Consider the following 27,904-nt stretch of genomic DNA (forward strand, 5'->3'; position numbering starts at 1 on the left):
AGACCGCCAGAGAACTAACAAGCCCTTGCCACCACTTGAGGATGTGGAGCTAAATGGGCAGTCTGTGACTGGAAGAGGGCCTTCACCAGAACTGGACCTTGCTGACACCTTGATCTTGGGTTTCCAGCCTCCAGAACTATGAGAAATAAATTTCTGTTGTTCATCAGCTACCCAGTCTGTGATATTTTCTTATAGCAACCCAAACAGACTAAGACAGCTAGGGAGTTTAATGGAAGTACTTGGAGTACCACAGAAGAAAGGAGTTCTTCATATGCAAATTATTTTCATTATTATTCTTTCTTTGTTTTTATTGCCTTACACCTGCATGGGTTTGTAGGGGAAATGGTTATAAATTTACTCATCAGATGCTGAATGCCTCTTACATGCTGGATGGGTAGGTGGTAGAAATACAAAGACTTAAGAAACATGGGGAATGGATAGAGGTAGAAGATACATGTTTGCATTTTAGTGTGCTCTGTGCTGTAATAAATGTGAAAAGGTAATGCTTATTTCAGAAATACTTATTGATTGCTTCCTCTGTATCTTGACAATAGAATGTGCTAGGCACTGGGCATGGAGAGAGGAATAAGGTACAGCTGAAGAGCTAACAGTCCTAGTACTCATTTGTAGATGCCAAGAGTATCTCAGCTTTGCATAGCACCAGATAAATCCCTTATTCTCTGAGTCCCTGGAAGCCTAATGGGTCTCTGCCAGGGGTTAGCACCATAAGAATCCTGTTCTCCACATTGTATGAGGTGAATTAGCAGTCAAGTAGTATTTTGTCAGGCATCAACCATTTTGCACTGGAGAGAGCTGTCTTAGTGTAGGGTATACTGCTAAACGAGACTCCAAAACATAATGGCCCAAACGCAAAAGAGGTTTATTTCTTGCCCACTTAATAGTCTGGGACTGGGGTTCAGTCTTCTTACCTCTAAGGCTCCCATCATTCTAGAGAGCTTGTATTTGTGTATTGCTTAAAACGGAATTGTAGGGGGCACTTGACTGACAGTTTGTGGAGCATGTGACTCTTAAACTGAGGGTCGTTGCATTCAAGTCCCATGTTGGGCATGGGACCTACTTAAAATAAAAGTATCTTAAATTCCACATAGGAGTGAAATTGTATGGTATTTAAACAAAACATAAACATAGGGAAAAGGAAGGACAATAAAATAAGAGAGAAGGAGACAAACCACAAGAGACTCAACTAGAGGAAATAAACTGAGGATCGCTGAAGGGGAGGTAGGAGGGGGGATAGGGTAACTGGGTGATGGGTATTAAGGAGGGCACATGTTGTGATGAGCAATCGGTTTTATATGTAAGTGAGGAATCACTAAATTCTACCCCTGAAACTAATACTATACTATACGTTAGCTAACTTGTTTGAAATAAAATCTTGAAAGAAAGACCAAACAAAAAGTTAAAAAAAACAACAGCAACAACCCAACAACCTGAATTGTCACTTTGCCTTGCCAGGCAAGGACATGCATCACTTTGCTCAGGTTCCACTGGGGAGAGCATGAGTCTGGGAAGCGTGGTGCCCCACCTCAAGCAGCATATATGTACTCTATTTCTGTTTAAGAATGGAAGAGTAGATTTTGGTGGACAATCTCTGCATAATTGTGAAATTGATTCATTAAACCATTAGTTTTCTGGGCTTCTTTCCCTTGAGGAACATTTATCTTTGCAGTCAGAAGAAATATTTTCTTTACTAAGCTTCAAGTTGGACTTAATTAGGGAAATAGAAAGCATAACCCTTGCCCTCTAAAAAATAGTTAAGGAAATTAGACTCATATGCAAAATCATCAGCACAGAACAGAGACTCTCTTAATCTCTACTATCTCATTAGCCCCTAACACAGATCTGACATGTACTAGTTGCTCATATAACTGTTGAAATCAATTACAAGCAGTCTAAATGCATGGCTGTCAAAATGGGATGTGGTGCGATTGGTGGAAAGACAGCAGTGGAATCTGTTAGAGATGTTGCAAAACAGACACTCACAGATAACTACAAAAAGCATGATGCATGCCCCCAGACTAAGTATAACTTCTAGGTTCCCAAAGTTCCTCGTAGGCCTGCATAGCTGTGCAGTTAGAACAGAGATTCCTCCAAATAATGCAAAATCACCTCTGTCTGTCTTCTGGGGAATTTATTCTGTCCTGGCCACCACCCTGCCTGTCTGTCCTGCCTTTGGCCAGGTATGAATAACAGGTGCAAACCAGCTTCAGAACTTCCCTCACTCAGGGCTGGGAGACTGAGTGAAGTGCAGGCTGAGTTCCTAGAGATAGCATCCCCAAGGAGGTCCAGGCTTGAGACCTTTCTAAAATTAGTCCTTTACCTGTTTCGTCTACATCATTGAGAGTTCACAGTTGGCTTTACTATCTGGGAAAGATTTCTAATTCTGATCTTTTAACAGTTTCATTGAGATATAATTTACATATCATAAAATTCACCCTTTAAAAATGTGGCAGCAGCAGTTTTTACACTTGTGTATTCACAAGGTTGTGCAGCTGCCACCACCAATTCTTGAACATTTTCATCACTCCAGAAAGCAAGCCTATACCCATAAGCAGTTACTCTACACTCTTCCCTTCTCCCACTCCCCAGGCCCAGTAACCATGATCTACTTTCTGTCTATGGATTTGCTATCCTGGGCATTTCATATAAGTGGAATTTTAGGAAACTAAACTAATATGTGTCTAGGACCAGGATGTGGACTAAATTCTCTTGTTTCGAAGTCCAGGACTCTTTCCACTCTTTGTCTGAGCCATCTATCTTCACTTGTTGTGGAACAAGTGAACTTGAACCTGGAGAGGTTGGCAGAATGGCTTTTCCTCCCACTATCACTTTTTAAATTTGTTTCCTTGGCTACCTCCCCTGGTGGGACTTTACTCATGAAAAATTCTTCCCTTTGAAACTTCATCTTGTGCTCTCTGATTAACTTGCATGAGCACTAATGTTCTAGGAGCCTGGCCAGCATGCTGGCAGTTACTTGACTTCCTATGATGACACTTCAACACTGCATTCACATACCTGGGACAGTCAGGCACTTAGGAAGAAGGGTCCCTTCTTTTTGTGCATGTATCACAATTAGAGCAGAGCTCTGTCCCTTCTAGTTCAGCAGTAATGTCATAAAGCCAGGTCTGAATGTAGGGAGCCTAGTGTACCAAGCACTACTGTGCTCTTTCTTCCTCCCTCTAGGTTGAGTCTTGCTCCTTTGTGATTTGTCTTTCTCTTTAAGACTGTCTTTGATGTCCTCCTCCCACGTGAATGAAAAATATTTTATTGGAGTAGAGTTGTGAGAAACAGCTTATGATTTGCTAACTTGTCAGCCCCCAAGGGAAGGCTCTGGCCATTGAAAGTTACTTTTTCCCAGGACTTGGCATTTGCGCCCCAAAGACAACATTTGGCACGGCTGCCTTGGCCACCCATTACACCCCCACACACCTGGTCTAGGTTTCGATCTTCTATCCTCGCAGCCCCTGTGAACCCAATTGTACAGATTCCAAGAGACATGAGGTCTTTGAAACTGTACAATCAATAAAAATGCATTCTCTCTGCAGTAGTTGTAATTGACAACAATATTAGGCTCCTAATGAAATGAGTATTTTCATTTAGCATCTGTAACCTCTAAAACACAAGGTAATCATTTCAGAGAGGAGACCAGATATTTCCAAATCTGAGTTTGTACTTAGAATTAACTTGTCTTCTTCTCCCCTGATTTTGATTACTCTGAAGACCATAAGGGGACAGTATAGAGTGTGATACACACGTGACACGACAGATTGGCAGGTAGCCCAGGGATGACACATTTTGTCTGTGTGACTCAGACCACCACTGGAAGTTGGCTCAGTAGCATCTCTTTGTGGAGCCTGTTTAGGCTGAGTGAGGTCTGGAAACAGAAGAGGGAGACATGTTCCCTGCCCTCGGGGAGCTTACTGTCCTCTAGTCGGGTGTCTCTGATGGTCAGTCTTAAAGATACACTAAAATGTAATGCTCAGTTTCCTGTGCCAGCCATTACCAGAGAAAATGGGAGGTTCTTCCAGGAAGGAGATGGTTTGGAGCAGGGCCTTGAAGCCTGTGAGGGTTTGAGTAGGGATTAGGCAGCTCAATACCTTGGAGTCTGCTAGTTTTGGCTTTAGATTCCTGCCCCGCCTATCTTATGTGACCTTAGGTGAGTTACTTAAGCCTTTAATCAGGAGAAAGAGTTGTTGCAAAAATGCAAAACTTGTACAGTTCTTGGTGCAGTAGAAGTTCCATAAATAATGTTTCCCTTTCAGGTTAAAGATGAGAAAGGGTAAAATCTAGATAATGGATGTATATTTGAGGTGAAGTGGGAGGTGGTGGGCAGTGGAAGAACAACAAGAGGTGAGGGTAAAGAGAATATAGAGATTTTGTGTGTGTGTATAGTTCCAGTTTTTTAGTTCTTAAGCAAAGATGTTCATGTTTTCCCAAAGAAATGTGTGTTTGATTATCTCTTTGCCCTGCAGAGCACTGTCTTTTTTCTCCCACTGCTGTCCCATCTTTGCCTGCCTAACCATCTTTCTCCTGTGTCTAGGAGTGCTCCCACGCCAGCCCACTGCTGCCCAGCTGTTGGAACGCTCTTTAACACCAACACACTTGAGGCTTTCAAGGCTGCAGATAAGAAGCTACTTTTGGAGCAAGCAGCAGATGAGGTTAGCTGGGAACTGATGATGTATCTGTTCTGTCTTCCCTAGTCTTGGTAGGCCCAGTGGTTCTGATCAGCTGTATGGGTCTGTCAGGGAAACTAGCATAGAGTCAGTACTTAAAGATCCTTGCAGGCTTTGGTTTATTTCCCAGAGGGGGTTCTTACAGTCTCCTACATTGGCAGGAAGTTCAGGGAGAAGACATTGAGCCTCTCAGCTGGGGATAGGCCAGAAAACCATGGCAGGGCAGTTGTAAAAAGCTTTGCTGCTGTTCTTCAGTTAGCATTTGGAAGCAGTTTGACCTGTCTTTAAGAGTTCTATCCCTGTTTCTACATGCCTTTGGGTTCTCTCTTCTTTGTGCCACATGGCTTTCCAGTCCTAAGCACTGTAATGCTGTCAGAGATGATTATATTATCTCTTTGTATCTTTAAGGCTAAATCTAAACTACTCCATCTAGGACACCTTGGTGGCTCAGTGGGTTAAAGCCTCTGCCTTTGGTTCAGGTCATGATCTCAGGGTCCTGGGATCGAGTGCCGCATTGGGCTCTCTGCTCAGCAAGGAGCCTGCTTCTCTCTCTCTGCCTGCCTACTTGTAATCTCTCTCTCTCTCTCTTTCTGTCAAATAAATAAATAAAATCTTAAAAAAAAAAATGAGTATGGGTGCCACGGTCAGAGAAGGAGATCTTCTGCCTTTGGTCTTAAGGAAGGCATCCCTAACATCCCTTGAGATGGAAGTAGCTTGTGACCCAGGTGATGATGGTGGTTTTTCTTGGCCTGCAGCTTGACTGCTCCTGGGCTCCTGGTCTGGCAGCACATTTCAAAGGCTGTCTCCAAGGAGCTGGGTTGGTTTCTCATCCATTTTAAAAAATCACAGATTGTTCCCCACAGAAATCCCACCCCTCATCCTGCGGCTCAGCCTTTACCCCGATTCACACGCCCGAGCATTTCCCCCACCCTCTTAGTTTTTCGGACATGGGGCCTACTCTTCTCTGCTCCAGCTCCTTCAGGGCTATTATGTCAATAGTAGGAAAAGAATTCTCTTTGTTTATTTCCCTCTTCCACCCAGTGGCTCCTTTGGTGCAGCTGTTTGTCTTGCATAGTGACATAAAGTTTAGTAGCTAATCTTAGCTACTGAAACCTTGTGTTCAGCAGCTACAGACCAGTACCAGCTTCTGCTTCTGGTCACACTACTTGCTGAGTATGCATAAACTCATTCTCTTTCCTTCATGTCTCAGGGCAAGATAATCCCAAGTGATACTTTCAGAAATCCCCTATACCTAGGTCAAATCACTGCTTCCTAGAACCCCTTCCCAACCCAGTTCAATGCTCCTCCCAGGAATTCCACATCTTTTTGAGGTAGCATGTCCTACCTGGTGGGGTATCTGGACATTTATGCCTGTCTCCCTCACTGAACCCAAAGCTTCTTGAGGGTAGGGACTGTGTCAGGGTTTTTGCTGTTGTTGTTATTTTTAAAATTTATTTATTTATTAGAGCATGAGAGGGGAGAGGGTCAGAGAGAGAAGAAGACTCCCCATTAAGTAGGGAGCTCAATGCAGGACTAGATTCTGGGATTCCAGGATCATGACCTGAGCCAAAGGTAGTTGCTTAATCCACTGAACCACGCAGGCACCTGGGACTGTGTCTTTTATTCTATAATCATGATGTGCCTGTAAGATAGTAGACAATCAGTAAATATTTGTTGGAGGAAATAATGAAGGCATGAAAATGGCCTGCTTTCCTCCTCGGATGCTGAGTCTGAGTGAGAGGAGGCTCCTGGGTTCTGTCAATTTCCTCAGCCCCCAAAGGGAGTTTGTTTGCGGTGGTAGAGAGGCCATCCAGAGTGGCCACAACCCACTCTAAAGCCTGGGGTAAGTGATGTTGAGCCTGGAGGAAAGAAGAGCTTGGAGCTTTTCACCTCTATACTTCATTTGTGAGAAGCTCAGAGACACCTGAGAACTGCCTTGACCCTTCTCTTTCTTCTGACAGATATGGGAAGCTATAAAATCAGGTGCTGCTCTCGAAAACCCTGTCCTTCTCAACAAGTTCCTCCTCTTGACCTTTGCAGTAAGTAAATGTACTCTCAGTCATATTTAGACTGCTGAAATGCCCCAGTCAAGTCCAGGGTCCCAATAGGACGGTCTGCGCTCTTCTCACTGAAGCTACTACCTGGTTTTATTGAATTCAGAGCTGTTCAAGAAACACTCATTTGATAAGTCGCCCAATAGTGTTGGCACTTATCACCAGTGCAAAGTTAATTCATTCTGAAGATACTGTTGCTAGTTGCGTGGTTAATGGAACACCGAGACCCAAGTCTTGTTGCTCGGGACAGTCAAGTCAGCTTTAGGAAATAGTGGTTCTTTGTCACCATTTCTTTGTTCAGTACAGTCCTACAGAGCTCAGTTGCTGGGTCCATCAGCATAAGGAAAAGATGACATCTTGGGGATCCTGGCTATCCCCCAACAGCTTCCAGACTAGAGGAGTTCACACTGCATAGTTTGTCCAAACAGCTATGTTTTTTTAAGAATGAAAAATGTTTTGTGTAAGTGTAACATCAGCTGCCTAGGGAAGTAGGGGCAAGGACCTGGTCTCTGGTGGGCAGTGTGGGGAAATGGAAGGGTTGGTTATAGAGACCAGCCATATACACTGCACACGTGTATGTGCATGTGTATATATCTGTATACATATATATCTCTGTGTAAAATAAAGTTAGCCTTTCTAATTAAGTTGACTATGTAATATTCTATCAAGTGTATGTTCTTTAGACTCTTGTACATCTAGGTTGTTTCTAATATTCACTACTTTAAAAAATGCTGCAGGGAACAGTATTGGCCACACTGATTTTTATTTCTGCTCATTTTATTTCTTTAGGATAAATTCTTTGGAGAAGGCATATAAACATATTGATGTTAACATATATTGAGTGTTGTGTTTTATCAGCTTCATCAGCTTTGGATATTAATCCTCTTCCCCACATCTATCTCTCCCTTCCCTCCCTCCTCCCTCCCTTACTCCCTTCCTTCCTTCCTTCCTTTTGCCCACTTATAGGTCTTGCCTTTCTTCTTCCTTCATGAACTAATCCTCTGTTTCTTCTGAATGCTGCCTATCTGATTTGCTGCCCAAGGCAAAGGAGAGAATGATAAAAATCATACTGAAGGCCATGCCAAAGGGAGGCTATCTATAAGGAGCACATTTCCTAACAAGTTATAGTGCTCTCTGTGTAATAGCGGGAGAGATATAAAAATGTTTAAATTCTTTATGAGATTACTAGCTGTAGTTTGGAATTAATTGTATAAATTTGAGCAATTTTGTAGATCTGCTACTAAGAGATATATAAGTAGTGCTAGTTAAAGATTTCTAGGTTTGTTACTTTAACATCAATACATTTTCTGTATCAAGAATTCTGTGTGTTTGCCCTGCTGCCCTTTTTACTGATCGTTCTTCACCTACCTTTTAAAAAAACTAAAAGTCTCTTCAAACACAGAAGGCTTTATGTTTAATTTAATTGAGGTCCTTTGTATCCTGAGAAGAATTTCTAAGAAATTCAAGCCTTTTTCTTTTGAAGATAATCTGATAAAGGTTCTTAGAAATTGTGAGGTCCTTCATCTTGAATTGTTTAACCTTTGACTAAAGATCAGTTATGACAAATCATATAAGTATAAGGAAGAGAATAATCTGTGATGTTTTACTTTCCTTTCTGCTATTTTTAGGACTCAAAGGAACAGACACTTTAATTTCTGTTTTGTAGTTTGTTTTGCCGCCATCAAAAGGGAATTTGTTGGGGCGCCTAGGTGGCTCAGTGGGTTAAAGCCTCTGCCTTCTGTTCAGGTCATGATCCCAGGGTCATGGGATCGAGCCCCGCATCGGGCTCTCTGCTCAGTGGGGATCCTGCTTCCTGCTTCCTCCTCTCTCTCTGCCTGCCTCTCTTGTGATCTCTGTCTGTCAAATAAATAAATAAAATCTTAAAAAAAAAAAAAACACTGCTTTCAGAAATGCCTTGTTGGTGTAATTTGAGTAAACAACTATTAAACACTTGCCATGTACAAAGCAATACATTAGACACTCTGACAATAAGAAGATAAATAAAAGCTAGTCAAGCCCTCAGGAAGCTTCCTGCTTCCTCCTCTCTCTCTGTCTGCCTCTCTTGTGATCTCTGTCTGTCAAATAAATAAATAAAATCTTAAAAAAAAATATGGGAATTTGTTCTTAGTTGATCAGTTAATAGCAGAATTAGAGACTGGAAACTATAATTACTAGATTTCCTCACCCAGACATATGTTTATATATACATTTATATTTAAAAAGTTATATGGTAAAATTTCCTTTATATGAAAAGCCCAGGAAAAGCAAATCCATAGAGACAGAAAATAGATGAGCGGTTCCCAGGGGTTGGCGAGAAGGGGGAATGGGAAGTTCTGTGGATGGGTGTTTTGTTTTGTTTTTTTAAAGATTTTATTTATTTATTTGACAGACAGAGATCACAAGTAGGCAGAGAGGCAGGCAAAGAGAGAGAAGAGGAAGCAGGCTCTCTCCTGAGCAGAGAGCCCGATGCAGGGCTCGATCCCAGAACCCCGAGATCATGACCCAAACCGAAGGCAGATGCTTTAACTCACTGAGCCAGCCAGGCGCCCCATGGGTGTTTCTAATTAATAAACTGATGGGGGCTTTTTACACTTTAACATGGTAACTTTTATGGTGTGTGAATTATATGTTAATAAGAAGTCATCAAACAACTATCTATTCTTTATTCTTAGCAAATCAAGAAGAAATACTGATTAGCCAAATCAATAAACTGATGGAGAAGCTATCAAACACCCATAGAACTATGAGATCCACCATAGGAGTAACTTAGGCCACAAAAGCTGTAAGAATTCAGAGGCAAGAACATCCAACCTGAGTGGGAACAGTTTTCAAGAACAGCTTCATGAGTCATTGTCCCTGCCTCGCTTCCCCTGGTGGAAGATATACCTTTAAAGATGTAATCTCAATGTTGCTGATGCTCCTTTGTTCTCAGAACCTCTTCTATGACCCATGGCTATTAATCATGGACTCACTTTATCTCTGCCGGTAAAGAGAGTGAGCTGCCTGAGGGCTCGACTAGCTTTTATTTATCTTCTTATTGTCAGAGTGTCTAATGTATTGCTTTGTACATGGCAAGTGTTTAATAGTTGTTTACTCAAATTACACCAACAAGGCATTTCTGAAAGCAGTGTTTTATTATCGCAGGCATGTAGAGGTTATGGATGGCACAGCCTTTTCAATAATATGCTCCATTCATTTGACTCTGAAGACTGTAACCATGTCTGCTGGTTGGGCCTTCTCAGATAGTATAGTGCATACTAGTACCATAGTATGTGTGGTACTAGGACAGAACTTAAATTTCGGAAACAGAATTCTACCCCCCTCCCCACCACTCAGTATCTTTGTTTTGTTCAAGTACTTCACCTTCCTCTAAGCTTCAGTTTTCTGTCCATAAAATGGGATAATAATCACGTCCTGGGGTGGTTTTGTGTATTTAACAGTGATGATGGTAATTGCCAGTTAACACTTTCTGTTAGCAAGTGGCTAATATGTTTATCATGAGGTATTAGTGTGTGGTGTATGGGAATATTTTAAGAGAAAGACAAAATTTCTGTATTCTATCATGAGCTCTGTTGGAGATAAGACTTTCTGACCAGCTTATCCTATTTTGTGTGCATCAATGTGTCTATCTACATGACGATGGGGAAATTACATTAATGGATGCATTCCAGTTTAATCATAGGTGCTAATCTCATAACTTCTGTTATATCCTTTCTTCTAGGATCTAAAGAAGTACCACTTCTACTATTGGTTTTGCTTCCCTGCTCTCTGCCTTCCAGAGAGTATACCCCTCATTCAAGGGCCGGTGGGCTTGGATCAAAGGTTTTCACCAAAACAGGTATCAAGAAATTAAATAAAAGGCAGGCAAAATTGGGTTTAATACATTTGAATACTTCAGTTCATTCTAAAGACAGACAGGTACTTGTCTGAATGGAGAGATGGTCCCCATGGAATCCTACAAAGATGGTACTAGGAGCATACTTATTTACAAAATGTAAAAATCATTTTTTTTTAAAGATTTTATTTATTCATTTGACAGAGAGAAATCACAAGTAGATGGAGAGGCAGGCAGAGAGAGAGAGAGAGGGAAGCAGTCTCCCTGCTGAGCAGAGAGCCCGATGCGGGACTCGATCCCAGGACCCTGAGATCATGACCTGAGCCGAAGGCAGCGGCTCAACCCACTGAGCCACCCAGGCGCCCCTGTAAAAATCATTTTGAAGGAGTACTGAGTGATACTTTTTTCAAGTTTTCAGTGACATTTGGTGAAAGGCTAAGCTGGTAGGGAGGAGTTATAGGAACATGTTGAAAGTCTGCAAGAATTTGCCAAAATGTGGTTTTCACTTTCACTATACAGGATCCTATGGCAGTATACTTTGGGAAGAGTCTTTGAGAACAAGTAGAAGACATTCTACCACACTCACACCAGGTTGTAGAACTTCTACATCAGAAATGGTAGATAGAGATCTAGTCTTTTTGGTCTAAGAAAGACAATATAGTCATCAGAGATGGTCTAGTGGAGAGCAGTGAAAATAATCAGGCTAGTAGAACACAGACCCTAAATCAAAGAATTCCAGCTGTCGTTGAGGCAAGGATTGAGTGGCAAGATGATTTGAAATCATGAAGCACATCAATCATTAAATCGTGAATTCTAACACCAGGGAGAAACCCTCATTGATGAAAAAATAGTAAGTTTGTTTAGGGCAAATTGAAGGTTGTAGTTTTGTGGAACTAATTTCCCAAGAAGAAAGACAAGTAGAGGAAAAGGATAATGCCATGGGACTGACTGCTGATGTAAACAAGATTTCTTTTAGGAGTGACATAAATATTCTAAAATTATCCTACATTCTATAAATATTCTAAAATTATTGCACTGATGGTTGCATAATCCTGCAAACATGCTAAAAACAGCACTGAATTATGCACTTTACATGGGTGAATTATCTAGTAAGTGAGGTATGTCTCAGAAATGCTGTTATTTTAAGGAAAGGTTCAAGGTAAAATTCATCAGTGGTGGATTCAGTGCTTGGTTATTATAGGAGAGAAATAATGTTTGGAGCTCTCTCTACACCACTGTGATTAACATCTTAGGGAGCCACCATGCTGTACTATAAAGTGTCCCCTCAAAACCTCGTGCCCCTCTCTAAGACACACCACCATGCACGTGGAAAGGGTTACGTAGAAGTGAAGGGGTATTATTTGGGTACTTCTATGTTCATTTGCTACAAAAGAATAACAGGGCTATGCTCAGTCATTTCTAGTCTTCTGGCTTTAATGTACCTTTTATATTAATTTTTAGCTCAGAACTAGAAAGTAATTGTCTGGAGAATAATTCAGTGTTTCCTGTTCTTAGATTCAAGGCCTTGAGCGTGCATATGATGATCTTTGTCACACAGAAGGAGTCCCAGCGCTACCTTACTTCTTGATCAAGTATGATGAGAACATGGTGCTGGTTTCCCTGCTTAAACACTACAGTGATTTCTTCCAAGACCAAAGGACAAAGGTCAGAAAAACTCTGAGTTTTATTATTCTTAAAAAAAAAAAAATCTGATGTTCATGTCTTAATAGATCATTGCAAAATTCAAAATCACTTAGATTTCTTTAGCCCTCCAAGGAATGTTGTGGAACATTCTTTAATCTTCATCCTCTCTCAGCCCTGCTGTTCCCAGATCAGCCTCTCCTCCAGATTTTCCTAGCTCTTTTACACCTCAAAGTAATTTTGGGTTCCTCCTTTCCAATTCGTGATAAAGTTATTTCAGTTTTCCTTCCTGATATATTTTGTATCTGTATTTTAACTTATTTCCAGAGTTACCACCATAGTTCAGGCCCTGATTACTTCTGTTCTGGACAGTTAGAGTCTTCTTGCTTCCATCCTGTTTACCACCACTTGCTTCAAACTACTCACATTCACCCTATCATTCAGTGATCGGGTTAATGGTGTCTTCCATCTGGCTCCAGGCCACTTCTCCTGCTTCATCTTCTGCTGTTTTCCTCATAAACCATTGCTCTCAGGTGAGCTTGCCTGTTTTTTCAGAGAATCCTCACCCTCAACCCTACTCCCACGAATCAAGTCTATGTAGGACTTTTTCTATAACTCTCTTTGACCTCATACAGTATCATCTGAAACATACTCTATGTGAAAATCCTGAGAAACTCTCCTTGTTGGAATTCCAGCTCCATGGTGAAGCCTTCTCACAGGGTGGCCTGGCCATGTGTAATCTTTCCTTTTTTGATCTCACTGCACTTACTTTCTGATCTCATTTTCTGTCCTGTTTGCTTATACAAGTTACTTTTTGTTCTATCCTAGATGGTAAGCTCCTAAAGGGCAGAGCTTGTATCTTAATGTATCTGCATCTACAAAATATCTTAAACTGGTCTTAGGTCCTCAATAAAATTCTGAACAAATGAAAAAGTACTGTGTCTTTCAGAAGTGTATATAGTGAGCTATCTCAGTCATATAAGGGATTGTAAATTAAAAATAAACAATTGATGAATTTTATGAGCTTACGAAGTCAGGTGGGATAATTTCATTAGCCATGTAGATATATCAGAGTTGAGAAAAGAGAGACCTCTAATAGATGCCCTGATTATTTCTTAGCCTGAACTTAAGATACCTTTTTTAAAGTGCATTTTTTTCTCAACTATATTAGCATTTTCCTTCACAAAACAATACTTTATTAGGCACTAAGCATTCTGTTTTCTATTCTCTTTTTGATCTTTTTTGAAAGAGCCACTATATGACTAGAACTAACAAATAGCTTATCACTTTAGTTTGGACAGTGCTGGTTGGTTGCCCAGTGGGAGAGTACTGGCCGATAAATGAACTGCACTAAGGATGGTTCCATTTGTGATTTTCATTTCCAGCTGCATCTTTCTGTTTTTAAATTTTCATGACGTTATTCAACTATTATTTTAAGGTATCAGGTTTTTTTAAAGTAAACAATTTGTATATTTCCTACTAATCTTTTTCTATTTTTTAAAGACTAAGATGATACCATATTATTTTTTATTGTAACATTTAGCATAATACCGTTACACTCTGTATCAACTTCCTTTCTGATAGATAACATCAAATTTTTGACATTTAGTTTTCTGATACTTCTTCATTATTAGGAGCTTCCCTGTGCATCAGATTCCTGCCCTCTACCCACTTACCTTGAATTATTTCCTTAGGAAGGAGTTTTAGATAGAGAACTACTGACTTAAAGGGTTTGGACATTTTAAGGTCTATGATCAGTGGTGTGCTTGTAAATGTTTGACAGCTGGCTCTCCGGTGGGGCAAAACCCTGATTGTGTATGTTTGCTTCTTTTCATGGTGTCAGTCCTCCCACCATGGCCAAGTTCAGGCTGCCAACATGAAGTCACAGAACGCAGAGATGGGAAGAGATGGTAACAGTTGGCTTTCCCAAGTCTGTTCAGGCCAGCTCTGGCCTACCACTGCCTGTCATAACTATGGCTCACAAACTGTGCTGGTTTTCCCTTCTGCCAGCCATGCACCCAGACCAGCCCTGGGATGTTACACATTTTACACATTTGAACCAATTAAAAAAGGGCCTCATTTACATACTTCATTCCCTCAGTGAGACTATGATTCCACTTACTGGTCATGGTGACAACCGCATCATTAACAATTAGTTGTCTTTCAAGGCAGTGTTTGTGATTCCATCAAAAACAGCCCATATCTCTGTGCCATTGCCAGTCTTTTGTAAAAGCTTGCTTGAGTCTTCTGCTTTCCTCAGAGCAGTTATTGAAGATTGGGTGTTTGGGAAACATTTTGTAATTGTAACAACATTAGCCTTTAATTCTGGGGTTTAAAAATCTTTGGACAGGAGCGAAGCAAAGGAACAACAATTGGTATGCTATTAGCAGGCCTCTTTCTTCACTTAGCAAGCTCCACATCTTGGCAGCTGTCTGTGACATTGCAGTGCATTAGATACTTGGATTTTTGTGTCCTGTACTTTTATTTTTTTATTTTTATTTTTTTTTTTTAAAGATTTTATTTATTTATTTGACAGACAGAAATCACAAGCAGACAGAGAGGCAGGCAGAGAGAGAGGGGAAGCAGGCTCCCCGCCAAGCAGAGAGCCCGATGCGGGGCTCGATCCCACGACCCTGGGATCATGACCCGAGCCGAAGGCAGAGGCCTTAACCCACTGAGCCACCCAGGCGCCCCATGTGTCCTGTACTTTTAAAACATGAAATCACCTTTGTGCATTTCCTGTTACATCAAGTATTTGAGTAGTAGATGGCCATTTGTCAGATAAGTGTATTTTAAGGGAGCAGTGTGGAAATTTCTCCAGCTGAACGTACTCAAGTTGACAATTTTGCCCTCTTTTCTTTCTCATGTACTTTTTCAGCAAATAACTGGGTGGACCATAGCCAGAGCATGACTGAGCTACTTCAATGAATTGTGTGCTCTCGGCCAAGTAGAAAGGAGCATTTATTTCGACAATCTTCTAAACAAATTTTTTTCCCCCCAATTACATTTTGCTTCTTTCTACTGATTGGTATTATAAAAGAAGTGATTTACCCAGCTTCACACAATGATTGTGTGACAAAGCCAGGTGGAGAAGGCAGAACTCCTAGCCCATAATGATTTCTGACTGCCACTACCACCAACAAAAAAATCTATTTACCCAAACAGTTAAGCTGGCTTACCTAGCATTGTGCTGACTAATTCCTACAGTGATTGAGGTTCCTGATTTGGTTCCGAAAGCACTTAAAGATTTTGGAATCACTTTTGAATCATCAAAGAAATATTAAAGGATGTTCAGTCTAATGTCAAATGGATTCTGTCGTTTTCCTGTCTGGATGCTTGCTTTTTGTACTCATGCATGCCTCATGTGGGTAGGAGAGTTACTTTAAAGCATCTTGAAGTTGACCTCCCTTTGTGGTTGATAGATTTCTCTTCAGCAGTTCACTCCTACTCTGTAGCTCATCTTAGGTCAGGTTGCTCTAAGAAACTGATTCCTGTTTTTTTCTGCTCAGAAAAAGTTGGGGTTTTTTTCTTACTACCTTCCTATCTCATTGCCTTTGTATTTAGTGTCAGAAATGTACTCATTCTTTGAAATTAGGCACCACTTACAGTATCTAATATGACATTCTTGTTTCTATAACTTCATTTAGTCCCAACTCTACACTTACAGATGATAAAGCCTAAATGTGGAAAGTGTTTGATAAGCTGGAACTTATCCCCTTCTTTTCTCTGCCAGTTAGGAAAAAGGGAACTTTGAGATGGAAGGTAGATCGCTATGTGACAATAACAGATTGAACTGTACAGAAGGGTCAGTGCAGGTACGACATAGAGTTTATTTACATTGCTGTTATAGTTAGCATTCATTGAGCTTGCCTTGTGTGCAGTCTCCATGTGCAGGCAGAGTTCTCCAAAGAGGAGAAACCTAAGGTACAGAGAAATTGTATGAGAATAAGGCATCTGCTAAGAGTCCAGATTTATTGAGTCACATTTGAAAATTGAAACTCAGAGTCTCAATACGAAGGTCATGCATGCCTGCTGACCTCTGGTTTTTTCTACCACATTAGGTCATTTTCTTCTTCTAAGCTGTTTTAAATGTTATAGAAGTAGAATGCCAGCCTCCCCCTTCTCCCCCTTTTCTTGCTGGATAATAGACTTGTAAATATCTTTGATAAATTTTTTTAAATGTGAAGGCAAAGCAATGATTACTTAAATATAATTTGTCTAGCAGATGCCATCTGTCATGATTGACAGAAGGGAATAAAGCTGAAGGGTGTCCCAAGTGGTGGTGATTGCCAACAGGACCAGAAAACTCAAGGGAGACAATTTCTTCATTCAGAGGGAGCCTTGTGGGGAATGCCTCATTTTTCGGGTTTTCTCATCTCTCAGAGCAAGTCCTTTGAGATTAAACTGTCACATTCTCATCCAGGGCAATCCCAGTGTGAAAATGTCACTGAAGGGGGAACCTGTACTGTTGAGAAAAGAAAAGGGAGGGAAAAGGGCCAGCCAAGATGCTGTACCATGGCTTTATATGTGAGCTTCAGATCTCTGTTGGTTAGCCATCATCTCCCTCCCTCCAGCTGCCTCCCAGGATCCCTGCCCAAAGATAGGGTATAAGGGGCAGAGCTTCCCATATAGTGGGGCCTGGAGAAATGGCCAGTTCTGTCATTTATTCAGCAAAATTTGCTGAACATCCATTACTGTGCCAGGCACTAGGGATGGAAAGATGCATGTGATAGACATTGCTTGAGCCCGCACAGAGCGAGACCGCTTTAAGCAACCGCTGCACTCTCAAGAGGTCTTTGTAACTTGTTGTGCTTTAGAATTACCTGGCGAGCTTTTAGAATAACTAATGCTCAAGCCACAGCCCAGACTAGCAGAACCAGGACCTCAAGTGGTGGGACCCAGGCAGCAGGATTTTTGAAAGCTTCCCAAGCGTGATTGTCACACACATTCAAATATGAAGACCAAGACAGGAGAGAGTTGAGGAGCAGGGCAGTGCTGCTCAACCTGCCTTGAGCGTGCAGTTCACCTGGGTCCTTGTTAAAATGGATTCTGATCCAGTGGGACTGGAGACAGGGAGCCTGAGATTCTGCATTTCCAACAGATTCCCAGGTGGTACTACTGGTGCGTGGAACCCATTTAGACATAGAGCCAGTCCAGACTTTCCAAGGTAATGAAAAATGGCCCCACAGACTTCTCTTTAGTCTACAAGATCACCTTCTCTAATGGTTCTCCGAGTAAGTGTGTGAACTGATCCAATGGCACCAGCATCGCTTCAACACTTTATACAGATACACATGGCTAGGCTCACCACTGGAGATTTGGAAGCATGAATAATGTTAATAGCACTACACATAAACAGGGCTTTTCATGTCAGTACCATACCCTGTCATCCTCACTGTGTCTCTGTGAAGTAGTTGCCCAGAGATTCAGGTTTAAAAAGCTGAGACCTGGATGCCTGGGTGGTGCAATCAGTTTCAGTGTCTGACTCTTGATTTTGGCACAGGTCATGCTCTCAGGGTCGCAAGATTAAGCCCCGGTGTCAGGCTCTGCGATCAGTGGGGAGTCGGCTTGAGATTCTCTCTTTCTCCCACTCTCCCTCTGCTTACCGCCCTGCCCGACTCCTGCCCCGTACTCACTCTCTTTCTCTCAAGTAAATCTTAAAAAAAAAAAAAAAAGCCAAGGCCTAGGGGCACCTGGGTGCTCAGTCAGTTAACATCCTACTCTTGATTTAGGTTCAGGTCATGATCTCAGTGTCGTAAGACTAAGCCCCACGTCAGGCTCCATGCCCAGCATGCTTAAGATCCTTTCTCTCTCTCTCTCCCCCTGCCCCTTTCTGACTACCCCCCCCCAAAAAAAAACCAGCTGAGGCTTAAAGGATTTGACTGATTTGCCTTAGCTACAGTCATGTAGCAAGGGGCAGTACTCAGAATAGTCTGTGCAAACTATGTTTTTAAAAGCTTGGATGCTGGTGTTTTTATCTCCCAGGGAAAAGGAAGTCTCAAATAAAGATATTCTGTGTTTCCTGAAATGATAGTTATATGTTTGAATCTGTATTGAATAAAATATGAATCTGTCTGTTTGCATTAAAGACAGGAAATGTGTCTACACAAAAAGCTTCAGTGTTAAGAATAAGAAAATTTCACATAGAGAAGGTAGCAAAAAGGAGTACTCTTGGAATAATGCAGTAATTATCTGATAGTACTAGAGTAGAATTCATTTTCAGAGATTTTTCTTGAGCACAGATGAAGGCTAATTAATTGTCCTTCCATATAGGAAATAGAAAAAAAGTTGTGGTGCAATAGTACAGTGGAATGCCATTCAGCCACTACTGACAGAGGTTGTAGAAAGACATTTATTGGTATAGAAGACAGTTAACAACAGAATAAGAGCTATAAAACAGTATTTATAGCACTGTCTCATTTTCATTTCATAATAAAAATTATACTAAAATTATATAATTGTATAAAAGTTGTGGTAAAAATATACTTATGCAAAGATAAAATTAAGGGGGATTATATACCAAGGTGTTAATGCTGGTTTTTTCTGGATGGTGGACTTCTAGGCCTTTCCTTCCTGCTTGCCTGCCTTCCTTCTGCCTTCCTGACTTTCTATCTTTTGTTTCCTTTCTTTTCCTTTCTCTGAGTAAGGGTTAAGCTTCTGCTTTGTGTCTAATATTATATTGAGCATTGTAGTAAAATAAATAGAATTGTTTGGCCTGGCCCCATTCTCATGGAACTTAGTGTATCTAGAGTAACTAAAATTCTACTGTGTTTTTATTTATTTAACCCAAAACTATACCTATAAAGGGAACCTGTTGGTTGATTTATGGTTCTCTCCCAGCCATCTTTCCTCTGTCCCTTCCTTTCTCCCTCCTTTCACACACCAACCCATCCACCCTCACTCCCTCCTTCCATCTCTCCTTCCCACCCACTCATCCATCCATCCATCTTTTCATTATTCAACATGCATTCACTAAGTATCTGGTATGTATACATGAATTGATCATGGGGAAATGAAAAAGATATTCCATGCTCTCCAGATGCTCATTGTCTTCTTTTCTTTGAAATAAACTTTTTATTTTGGAATAACTTTAGATTTATTAAAAAACTAAAACTACAGCGCAGAGAGAATTCCCATACACTCTCACCCAGTTTCAGTTTTCTCTAATGTTATCCATAGTACCTGAGAAAGCAACATTGGTGGATTACTCTTACCTAAACTCTGGACTTTATTCTCCTTTTCACCAGTTTTTCCCACAATGGCTTCCTTCTGTTCCAGGAGCCATTCTAGGAGACTACATTGCATTGTGTTGTCATGACTCCTTGGTCTCCCCTGGTCAGTAGTAATTCCTCAGACTTTCCTTGTTTTTGATGACCTTAATAGTTTTGAAGAGTACTGGACAGTTATTTTGATAGAATGTTCCTTAATTTGCATTTGTCTGATGATTCCCTATGATTAGACCGGGATTATGGGTTTTTGGGAAGAACTCTGCCAAGGGTGAGCCGCCCTAGTCATTACATCATATCTCAGGTGCCTGATATGCACACGGCATCCATGATGATGTTAAACTTGATCATGTGGTTAAGGTAGTCTTTGCCAGGTTTGTTTTTTGTGAAGTTACTGTTTGTTCTTTGGGAGTAGGTCACTGAGTCTAGCCCACTCTCCAGGAGAAGGGTTAAGCTCTATTCCTAGAAAGGGCAGTATATTGTTTGGAAATCTTCTATAAGGAAGACTTGCCTCTTCACCTTCTTACTTTTATTTATCCCATCATTTATTTATATCAGTATGGATTCACAGGTATTTATTTTATACCTTTGGATTATAATCCAGTCCTGCATTATTTATTTGCATTGTTCAGATTGTTCTAGCCTTGACCATCAAATGCTGTTTCAGTTGGTTCTGGTGTCCCCTTGGCATGGCTCCATGCCTTTGTTTGTTGAGCACTTACTTTCTGGTATACAAGATGCTGCAGGCTCATCTTGTATTTTCCCCGCCTCAGCCCTAGACTTAGCCATGTGTTCAAGGAGCCCTGATTCCTTTTATTGGAGAGTGGTATTTAGAAATTAAGATCTGGGTGCTGCGTACTCATTGTCTTTTGCAAGGAAGAAGAAAAAGTAAAAAATGGTATGTATGATCTACAAATTTCTGTGGAAGCACAGCAGAGTGACTATTCCCACCAAAGGGAGTCTTCACTGAAGAAATGGTGTTTGAAGTTGGATAGAGTTTTCTAGACAGAGGTCAGTGCTGAGGGAGTTTGAGGGGATGGAGTGGAAGGAAATACATATTAACAATATCAAGAGCATCTGACTTTTTAAAAAAATTTTTATTTATTTATTTGACAGAGAAAGAAAGAGCACAAGTAGGCAGAGAGAGAGGGGAAGCAGGCTCCCTGCTGAGCAGAGAGCCCGATGTGGCACTCAATCCCAGGACCTTGAGATCATGTCCTGAGCCAAAGGCAGAGGCTTAACCCACTAAGCCACCCAGGCACCCCCAGAGCATCTGACTTTTTCATTTGATCTGACTGTAGGCTTGTAATGGTAGTGGCCCCTCTTTGATTTTTTTTGTTACATAAACATTAGTAGTTTTCACAGGTTGTGGCTCTTTATGAGAGGATGTTCTCTATGTGAGCCCTGACAGTTGACTGTCTTCCCTCCCAGTTACTTTCCCTGCAATCTTTCTTACTTCTGAATGTATCTAGTTCCTACTATGCCAAGCTTACTGCAAGGTGTGGAGGCTCAGAGAAGAATTCGATAGCCTCTCCATCTAGAAGCCCTGTGGTCTGGCGTGAGATCCTTTTGCTTTCTTCTCTACTCTCTAGCCCTTCAAGTGTCTAATTGTTAATGCTTTTGCAGAATAGCATAAAAGGGAAGAGGAATTGTTAGCAGTGTCTGTACTGTGAACCTGACATGACACTTGACTCACTCAAAACATCTTTTCTCTTTACAGATAACAATTGGTGTATATGATCCCTGTAACTTAGCCCAGCATCCTGGATGGCCTTTGAGGAATCTTTTGGTCCTAGCAGCGCACCGATGGTATTTACATGTGTGTGTCTGTGTCTGTCTGTGTCTGTCTGTCTCTGTCACTCTATTTTTGACACTGTGTATGCCTCTGTCTGTGTCTCTTTTATTTCCAATGCATTTTTTCATTTCTGGTGTAGAAACCAGATAATAAATTAATTCATCAGTCATGATCCAGTTTCCATCAGTGGGAGCCCCTAAGCAGGTATGTTACAGAGCTGCAGACTGACTATATTGCACCAAAGACATTTCAGAGTAGGGCAGAGTGAGCAGCCAGATGTCCCAAGCTGGAAATTCCAGCCCCTCCCTCCAGCTGTCTGAGCTGTCAGCCTCACATAGGATTTTCTTACTGCTGCTATCTTCCTTTTCTTCTAGCCCTAAAATAATGAAAACAGAGGGTATCTAAGAGGTCAATATACATTTAAAAAGATGCTCAACATCATTAGTCATCATGGACATAAAATATGATGAGATTCTACTCAGTAATAGAGATAATGAGGTACCATGCTAAGATACTACTACATGCCTACCAGATGACTTGAAAAAGATGACAGCACCAGGTGTTGTCAAAGATGTGAGTCAGTTGGAACCCTCAAACTGCTCAAAAATGGGCAGCATCCACCAAAGTGAAAACTATCTCTGGCTCAACAGTTTCTTTCCCAGGTAGATAATGCATAGAAATGTATGCTTAGAAGCAACACACACATGCAGGGATGCTTACAGCAGCATTATTCTTTATAATCAAACACCGGGAATAACCCAGATGTCCTTCAACAGTAAAATGGTCAATAAATTGTGGCATATTCATTGTGATGGAATGTGATGTTGTCATAAATCTGAGTGAACTGCTGATGTTCATGTCAACACAGATGCCATGAGGTTCAGTGGAAATAATCCAGCCCTTAAGAGAATAGGCCCTCTGATTCCTTCTCTGTAAAGATCAGAGCAGGAAAAACCCAGAAATAGACTTAGACATTAGAGTAGTAGTTACTCTTAAAGGGGCTGGCCAGTGACTGGGAGAGGCAGGAGATAGGCTCCTTTATGTTTAGGATTTGTGTACTTGTCTTCATATCTGTTTTACTTACATAAAAATGCTTTTAAAAAAATGAAGATGGTTAATTATAGATTGTCGCCAGAGGGAGAATTGTTACACTTGCTTACCCAGGTAGTGTGTCTGAGTACACATAGGCTTGCTAACTATTTCTAACTGAGGTGCTATTTCATAAAATATGAGTTCAGAGGGAGAAGGGGGGCCAGGAGAACCCGTGAATGTCTTAGAGTTTCTTTTAATGTCTTGTAAGCTTTATTCCCCCCTGTATTTTAGATGGATTTGTCAGAGTTATTTATTTATTTATTTATTTAATGCGATTGTTACATAAAATCCATTTAGAAATCAGAGCCAATTCATTGTTCGGTCTCTAAGCATTTGGACAAAAAAAAGCATATGTGAATGTGTTCAAAATCTCTCAGAGGTTAAGGCCATGCCCCAAGAGTTCAGTGAGGCATAATTAACAATGTATTGAATACTCTCCAACTGGTTTTGCTGAAGCTCTTATGTGAGCTCTTTCTTTTCCCTCCTTTAAAAAAAAAAAAAAAATGAATTAATTCAAACCTGGGGCCTGACATCAAGGAGTAGCAGTTTCCAGTCTGTTGAAGTCCTCTGCTTCCGGGACCGCACCATGCAGGGGGTGAGAGACATTGCTCACAGCATCGTCTTCGAAGTGAAGCTTCCAGAAATGGCATTTAGCCCAGGTAATTTGCCAGTCTTTGAGAATGCATATAATTATCATTTATCAGGAACTGAAGCAAGTTTAACTTTCCTTTCATTCCCTTCACAATGGCAGCAGAAGATAGAGAAAAGTACAGCGCCTACCTCTTTGCCCATGGGAACACTTCCCTTGAACAGAGGGCACACTCTGCTATTCAGAAAGGAACAAAGGCAAAGATGGTCCTCAGGAAATTTCCTTCAGGCCTTTGTTTTTTCCCTCCAGTCTTGAAGATTCTCCCCCCACCACCTAGCTTTTGTTTCATATAAAATCTTTATTCCTGAACTTTCTTACAGGAAGAACAAAATACTATACTTACATATTTATTTGTTGTGTAAAGTTATGTGATCTTTCTCTCCATATAGTAAATCAGTCAGCAAAAGTGCCATTTCTCCTTCCACATTTAATATTCTTCACTAGATCCTGAATGGTAGACATCAGCTATTATCTCCAGTTCATAAGTTAGGAAACTTGGGCTCATGGATATTTTATAGATGTGTGTGTGTGTGTGTGTGTGTGTGTATACATTTATGTATTTTTATACATGTTACAAAGATAGAATACATACTCAAATCCAAGTAAAATAAAGATAATACTTACCTCATGGAGTCTCCCTTAGGACGAATGTGTGTCCTGTATAAAAACAAAACACTATCTGGCTTATTATAGGCATTTAGTAAATGCTAATTTATGTTAATTTCCTATTTAAACAAAGCCCAGCATTCTCCAAAATGATCTCTCAGATTTCTATGACTTACATGCTTTCCAGGGTACCTTTATACATAATTGTTTAATTTGCTTTTCGCCACATCTACATTGTTCCACGACAGCACTTTGTTTTCTTTCTTCTGGGGGTCCTGTGCCTCAGAGAGAGAGAGAGAATGTGTGTGTGTTGGGGAGGGCACTGTTAGCTTCTCTTCTGAGATGTCATTTCTATAGTGATGTCAGAAGGTTTCAGGATTGGCTCTGAGGGCATTTTATCGGTGATTCTTTGCCATTGCACTGATAAATGTCTTAAATAGATTTCCTGGATAAATTTACAGTGGATTCAGCTTAGGCAAAGAAGGGTATAGGTTGTAAATTGAGAGCCTTAAGAAATCCACAGCTTTCCTGCTGTCTTTAGATCCATGCATTTGATTTAGCACCCTCTTCTGGCACCTTCTGAAATAGCTTCCATGTGCTATTAACTGAGGTGCCATACCTGCGTGTTATTAAGCCACAGTTGTAGATAGTTCTAGAGGAATGGGTGAGTTACCTAACAAGCGATATGTGCCTGGTCTGTGCCTGGGAGGCCACCAGGTGCCTTCCGTACTCCTTCACTCACTTAATCCTGCCAGCTGTCCTTCAGAGGAAGCACTTTTTTTTCCCATTTTTATGATAAAGTCATTGTATGATTCTTCCTTCACGGTTCCGATGATCTCGCTGATGCTTGGTGAAGCTGGCAAAGCCTGGAAGCATTGTACATTTCCTTTTGAAAAAGGTGTTTCCTATCACCCAATAAATACCTTCAACATATCTTTTTTTTAAAAGATTTTATTTATTTATTTGACAGAGAACACAAGTAAGCAGAGCAGCAGGCAGAGGGAGAGAGAGAAGCAGGCTCTCTGCTGAGCACGAAGCCCGATGTAGGGCTCAATCCCAGGACCCTGGAACCATAACCTGAGCTGAAGGCAGCTGCTTAACCAACTGAGTCACCCAGGCACCCCAATATATCTTCTTTATACTTGATATCGAGTGTAGATTATTTAGTTTAGGAAAGGCCAATTTTCTTTTTTTCATGTAAATTAATGTTTTCCCTGTTAGCTCTAAATAAAACTTTAAATAAATTTTTGTAAAGAGTTATTCTGTATCATAGTATGAAATGAAGGCTATTGATATGGTAGTATTTTTTATTATTTCGAAGACAGTCCAAAATTGCAATGACAATGGCATAAGAAGTACAATTTTAATCATCTTTTGCTCCTTGTGGTGCAAGGAGCCCACTGTCCATTGTTACAAAACTGTACTGGCAGCCAGGGGAAGGAGACAGTAGACTCTGCTGTGAGTGGGACATTCTTCATCTTAATTCTTGTCCTTGATGTTCTCCTCCTGCTTGTTCAGCTGTGGGAAAGCAAGACCTGATTTTCTCCTAAAAAATATTTTTCTATTATTTGGGGCATGGCTTATGGATACAGTTTATATAGAGGCAGATAGGACTGACTAAATACTATTGATGGATTAAATATATTTTTCCATTGTTAATAAGCTATATCTAATATATATATATAGGTAATATATCTATATCTAGATATATCTAATATATCTAGTTTTATATATATTTCTTAGAAATGGCTGTGACATTTTGAGTACAGAGATGTTTTCATTTGAAATGAAATTTTGTTTTTATCTATGACTTCTTATCTGTAACAGGAGAAAACTTAGGCCAGAGTTGTTAGTTACAGTACTAAACTGTTCTGAAGTTCTTTCAGGTTTTTGGCTATATGTTAGAGAGGTTTTTTTTAAATTTAATGTAAGTGTAGTTAAGGAAAACAAACAAAATATGAATTTAGTAACATGTCTGAACTCCTTTTCCTAGAAAAAAAGAATTTTGAACTCTTAACCTCTGTAAGAACTCCTCTTTTATAGCAGTTTAACTTTGTTACATTAAAAAAAAAAAAAATGGACCACTTCAGAGTGCCTGAGTTAAAATGGGAAGGGACATTCGTTTTCTGGCTTCTTGCTGTGAATGATGTCTCCAGCTACAGTGGGGCCCAAGTAGCTTTCGAGGATAACTGGCCCCAAGGTTTTTCAATGGTCATTCTATCCCAGAAAGGAAAGAGTGCATTAAGAAAATCTATACCTTCTAGGTCCCATAATTATATTGAGCAATACTATTTTAAAAAACAGAGGTCAAAAGCTAAAAAGTTACCAAGGAAAGAAAAATAGAAGTGTTGGCAGCAATCTAAAAGTAGGAGAATTGGGGCACCTGGGTGGCTCAGTGGGTTAAAACCTCTGCCTTTGGCTCAGGTCATGATCCCAGGGTCCTGCTCGGCAGGGAGCCTGTTTCCTCCTCTCTCTCTCTGCCTGCCTCTCTGCCTACTTGTGATCTGTCAAATAAATAAATAAATAAATAAAATCTTTAAAAGTAGGAGAATGGCCAAGAACACCAACATACAAATTAGAAACATACAATTCTTCCCAGCAGTCCTATACATTTTTAAGTCAGGGAGTTCCTGTTCCTTCAGAGAATGTTACTTAAGGCAGACATTGGAGGGGATGCTAGCAGCATAGATGTGGCCAAGTGAATTCCCTATTAAGGAGTTGAGGTTTTAGTGTGAATTTCAGGTATTTGGTGAGAATGGGAGAGTGACAAAGGTCCTAAGATATGAGGAGTGTAAGAGAGGCCCCCATTAGCAGGTTTCCACCAAGGAAGTCAGATTACCATTAAGGTGAGAAAGTAGCAGGAGCTTTCTAGAAAGCAAGCGAGACACTTAAGAGATTTTCTAATAGTAGAATAGAGCAACCACAGGACCCTTATCCTCTCAGAGCATCACACAGAGCACACTTTGAGAACTGGAATTAAAGTTCTGAGGCACCCATAGCAGAGATTAAGAGAGGTTAGTGGAGAAGAGAAAAGTCAGGAAAGGGGAAGGTCTGAATGGATAAGGATAAACTTAAAGGAGAGGGCCGCTTAACAGAGGAATAGGCCAGGTGCTCAGTGACAGGCTTGGGAGGCTGAGCAGAGGGACATGGTAAGGATGAGAAACAGAAAGGAGGAACTGAATGCAGAGTTTGAAAGCCTGGTGGGAACTTCAGTGGAAAAGTGTAGTCACACTGGCTGGTCTTCCTTGGTAAGAGAGCCCTGCACAGGGTTATACATAGCCCAGAGGGGATCGTCTTATTTTGAGCAACTTCCAGGAACTGGGGAAGTGGAGGCTACTCAGATGAAAATCGAGGGTTATTTCAGAAGCCCTTCTACAGAAAAACCATGCCCGGGTCTGGTGGTCTCTCCGCAAGGGTGTGGGTAGTTGGGGCAGATGGCCAGCCACTTAGCAAGTACGTGCAAGTTCAAGCCCTGGAGCCTCTGTGAGAAAGAAGTGAACTGAAAGCTTATTAATGTTTGGCCCTCTTGCTACTTTACTTACTTGTTTTTATTTTTCCTTCCTTCATTCAACTCCCTATTTTATTTGCTTTAAGATTGTCCCAAAGCAGTTGGATGGGAAAAAAACCAGAAAGGCGGCATGGGACCGAGGATGGTGAACCTCAGTGAATGTATGGACCCCAAAAGGTATATTTTGGAAGCTGTTTTCTCCAATGGGGCTGTTTGTCACCAGGACACACAGAAGGTTCCGTCAGACCAACCACATCACTCAGGGCAGCGCAGGGGCTGCTTTTTATAATGACAAGTGTTACTCGAGTCGTTGCTGCCTGACTTGATTTAATTGTGGTTGTGAAAACTAAATATCACCAATGGAGATTTGGAAGAGCACACAGTTCATCTACTCTTCTAGACATTATAAATTTTGTTCTTGCTTTGAGCTGAGACACTCAAACCTAGTTAGTTACAGGTACCTACTACCTTTTAGTCCTTTATTCATGGTCCTTTGATTTTTCCTATTAGCCTACATTGAAGGACATTGTGAGAAATATTTAATGGAAACTAATGTTGTATTTAAGGGATGATATAAGTGCACCCTTTTTTGAGGGGATGTGGAAAATATTTCTTGTTTTCAGTATTAGGGAAAATTTCCTCTTAAGTAGCTGTGGGTTTTTTTGTTTGTTTTGTTTTACTTTTTAAATTTATAGTTACAATGACTCCTGTAAGTGGCCATGTCTACATTTTCCCCTTGGCTGCTAGGGGCTCAGTATCAAATTCATGGCCTATCACTAGCAGTGGCAGTAGCCTACGGTGGCACAA

At 40.8% G+C, this 27,904-nt stretch overlaps 1 protein-coding gene across 8 annotated transcripts in view; it reads left to right on the plus strand.

Moving 5' to 3' along the window:
* Nucleotides 1–27,904, plus strand: part of ATG7 (autophagy related 7) — a 245,926-nt gene that overhangs the window by 21,368 nt on the left and 196,654 nt on the right. For 7 of the 8 annotated variants that reach the window (XM_059161746.1, XM_059161751.1, XM_059161752.1 and 4 more), the window contains exons 4-10: nucleotides 4,559–4,676; nucleotides 6,653–6,730; nucleotides 10,467–10,583; nucleotides 12,096–12,245; nucleotides 21,168–21,256; nucleotides 22,872–22,993; nucleotides 27,184–27,274. In XM_059161746.1, coding sequence (XP_059017729.1) covers nucleotides 4,559–4,676; nucleotides 6,653–6,730; nucleotides 10,467–10,583; nucleotides 12,096–12,245; nucleotides 21,168–21,256; nucleotides 22,872–22,993; nucleotides 27,184–27,274 — 765 coding nt within the window. The remainder of the gene's footprint in view (nucleotides 1–4,558; nucleotides 4,677–6,652; nucleotides 6,731–10,466; nucleotides 10,584–12,095; nucleotides 12,246–21,167; nucleotides 21,257–22,871; nucleotides 22,994–27,183; nucleotides 27,275–27,904) is intronic. The other variant, XM_059161750.1, reaches the window with a different exon arrangement.

This window comes from Mustela lutreola, chromosome 2 (assembly GCF_030435805.1).
Source record: "Mustela lutreola isolate mMusLut2 chromosome 2, mMusLut2.pri, whole genome shotgun sequence".
In the NCBI taxonomy this organism is placed as follows: Eukaryota; Metazoa; Chordata; class Mammalia; order Carnivora; family Mustelidae; genus Mustela; species Mustela lutreola.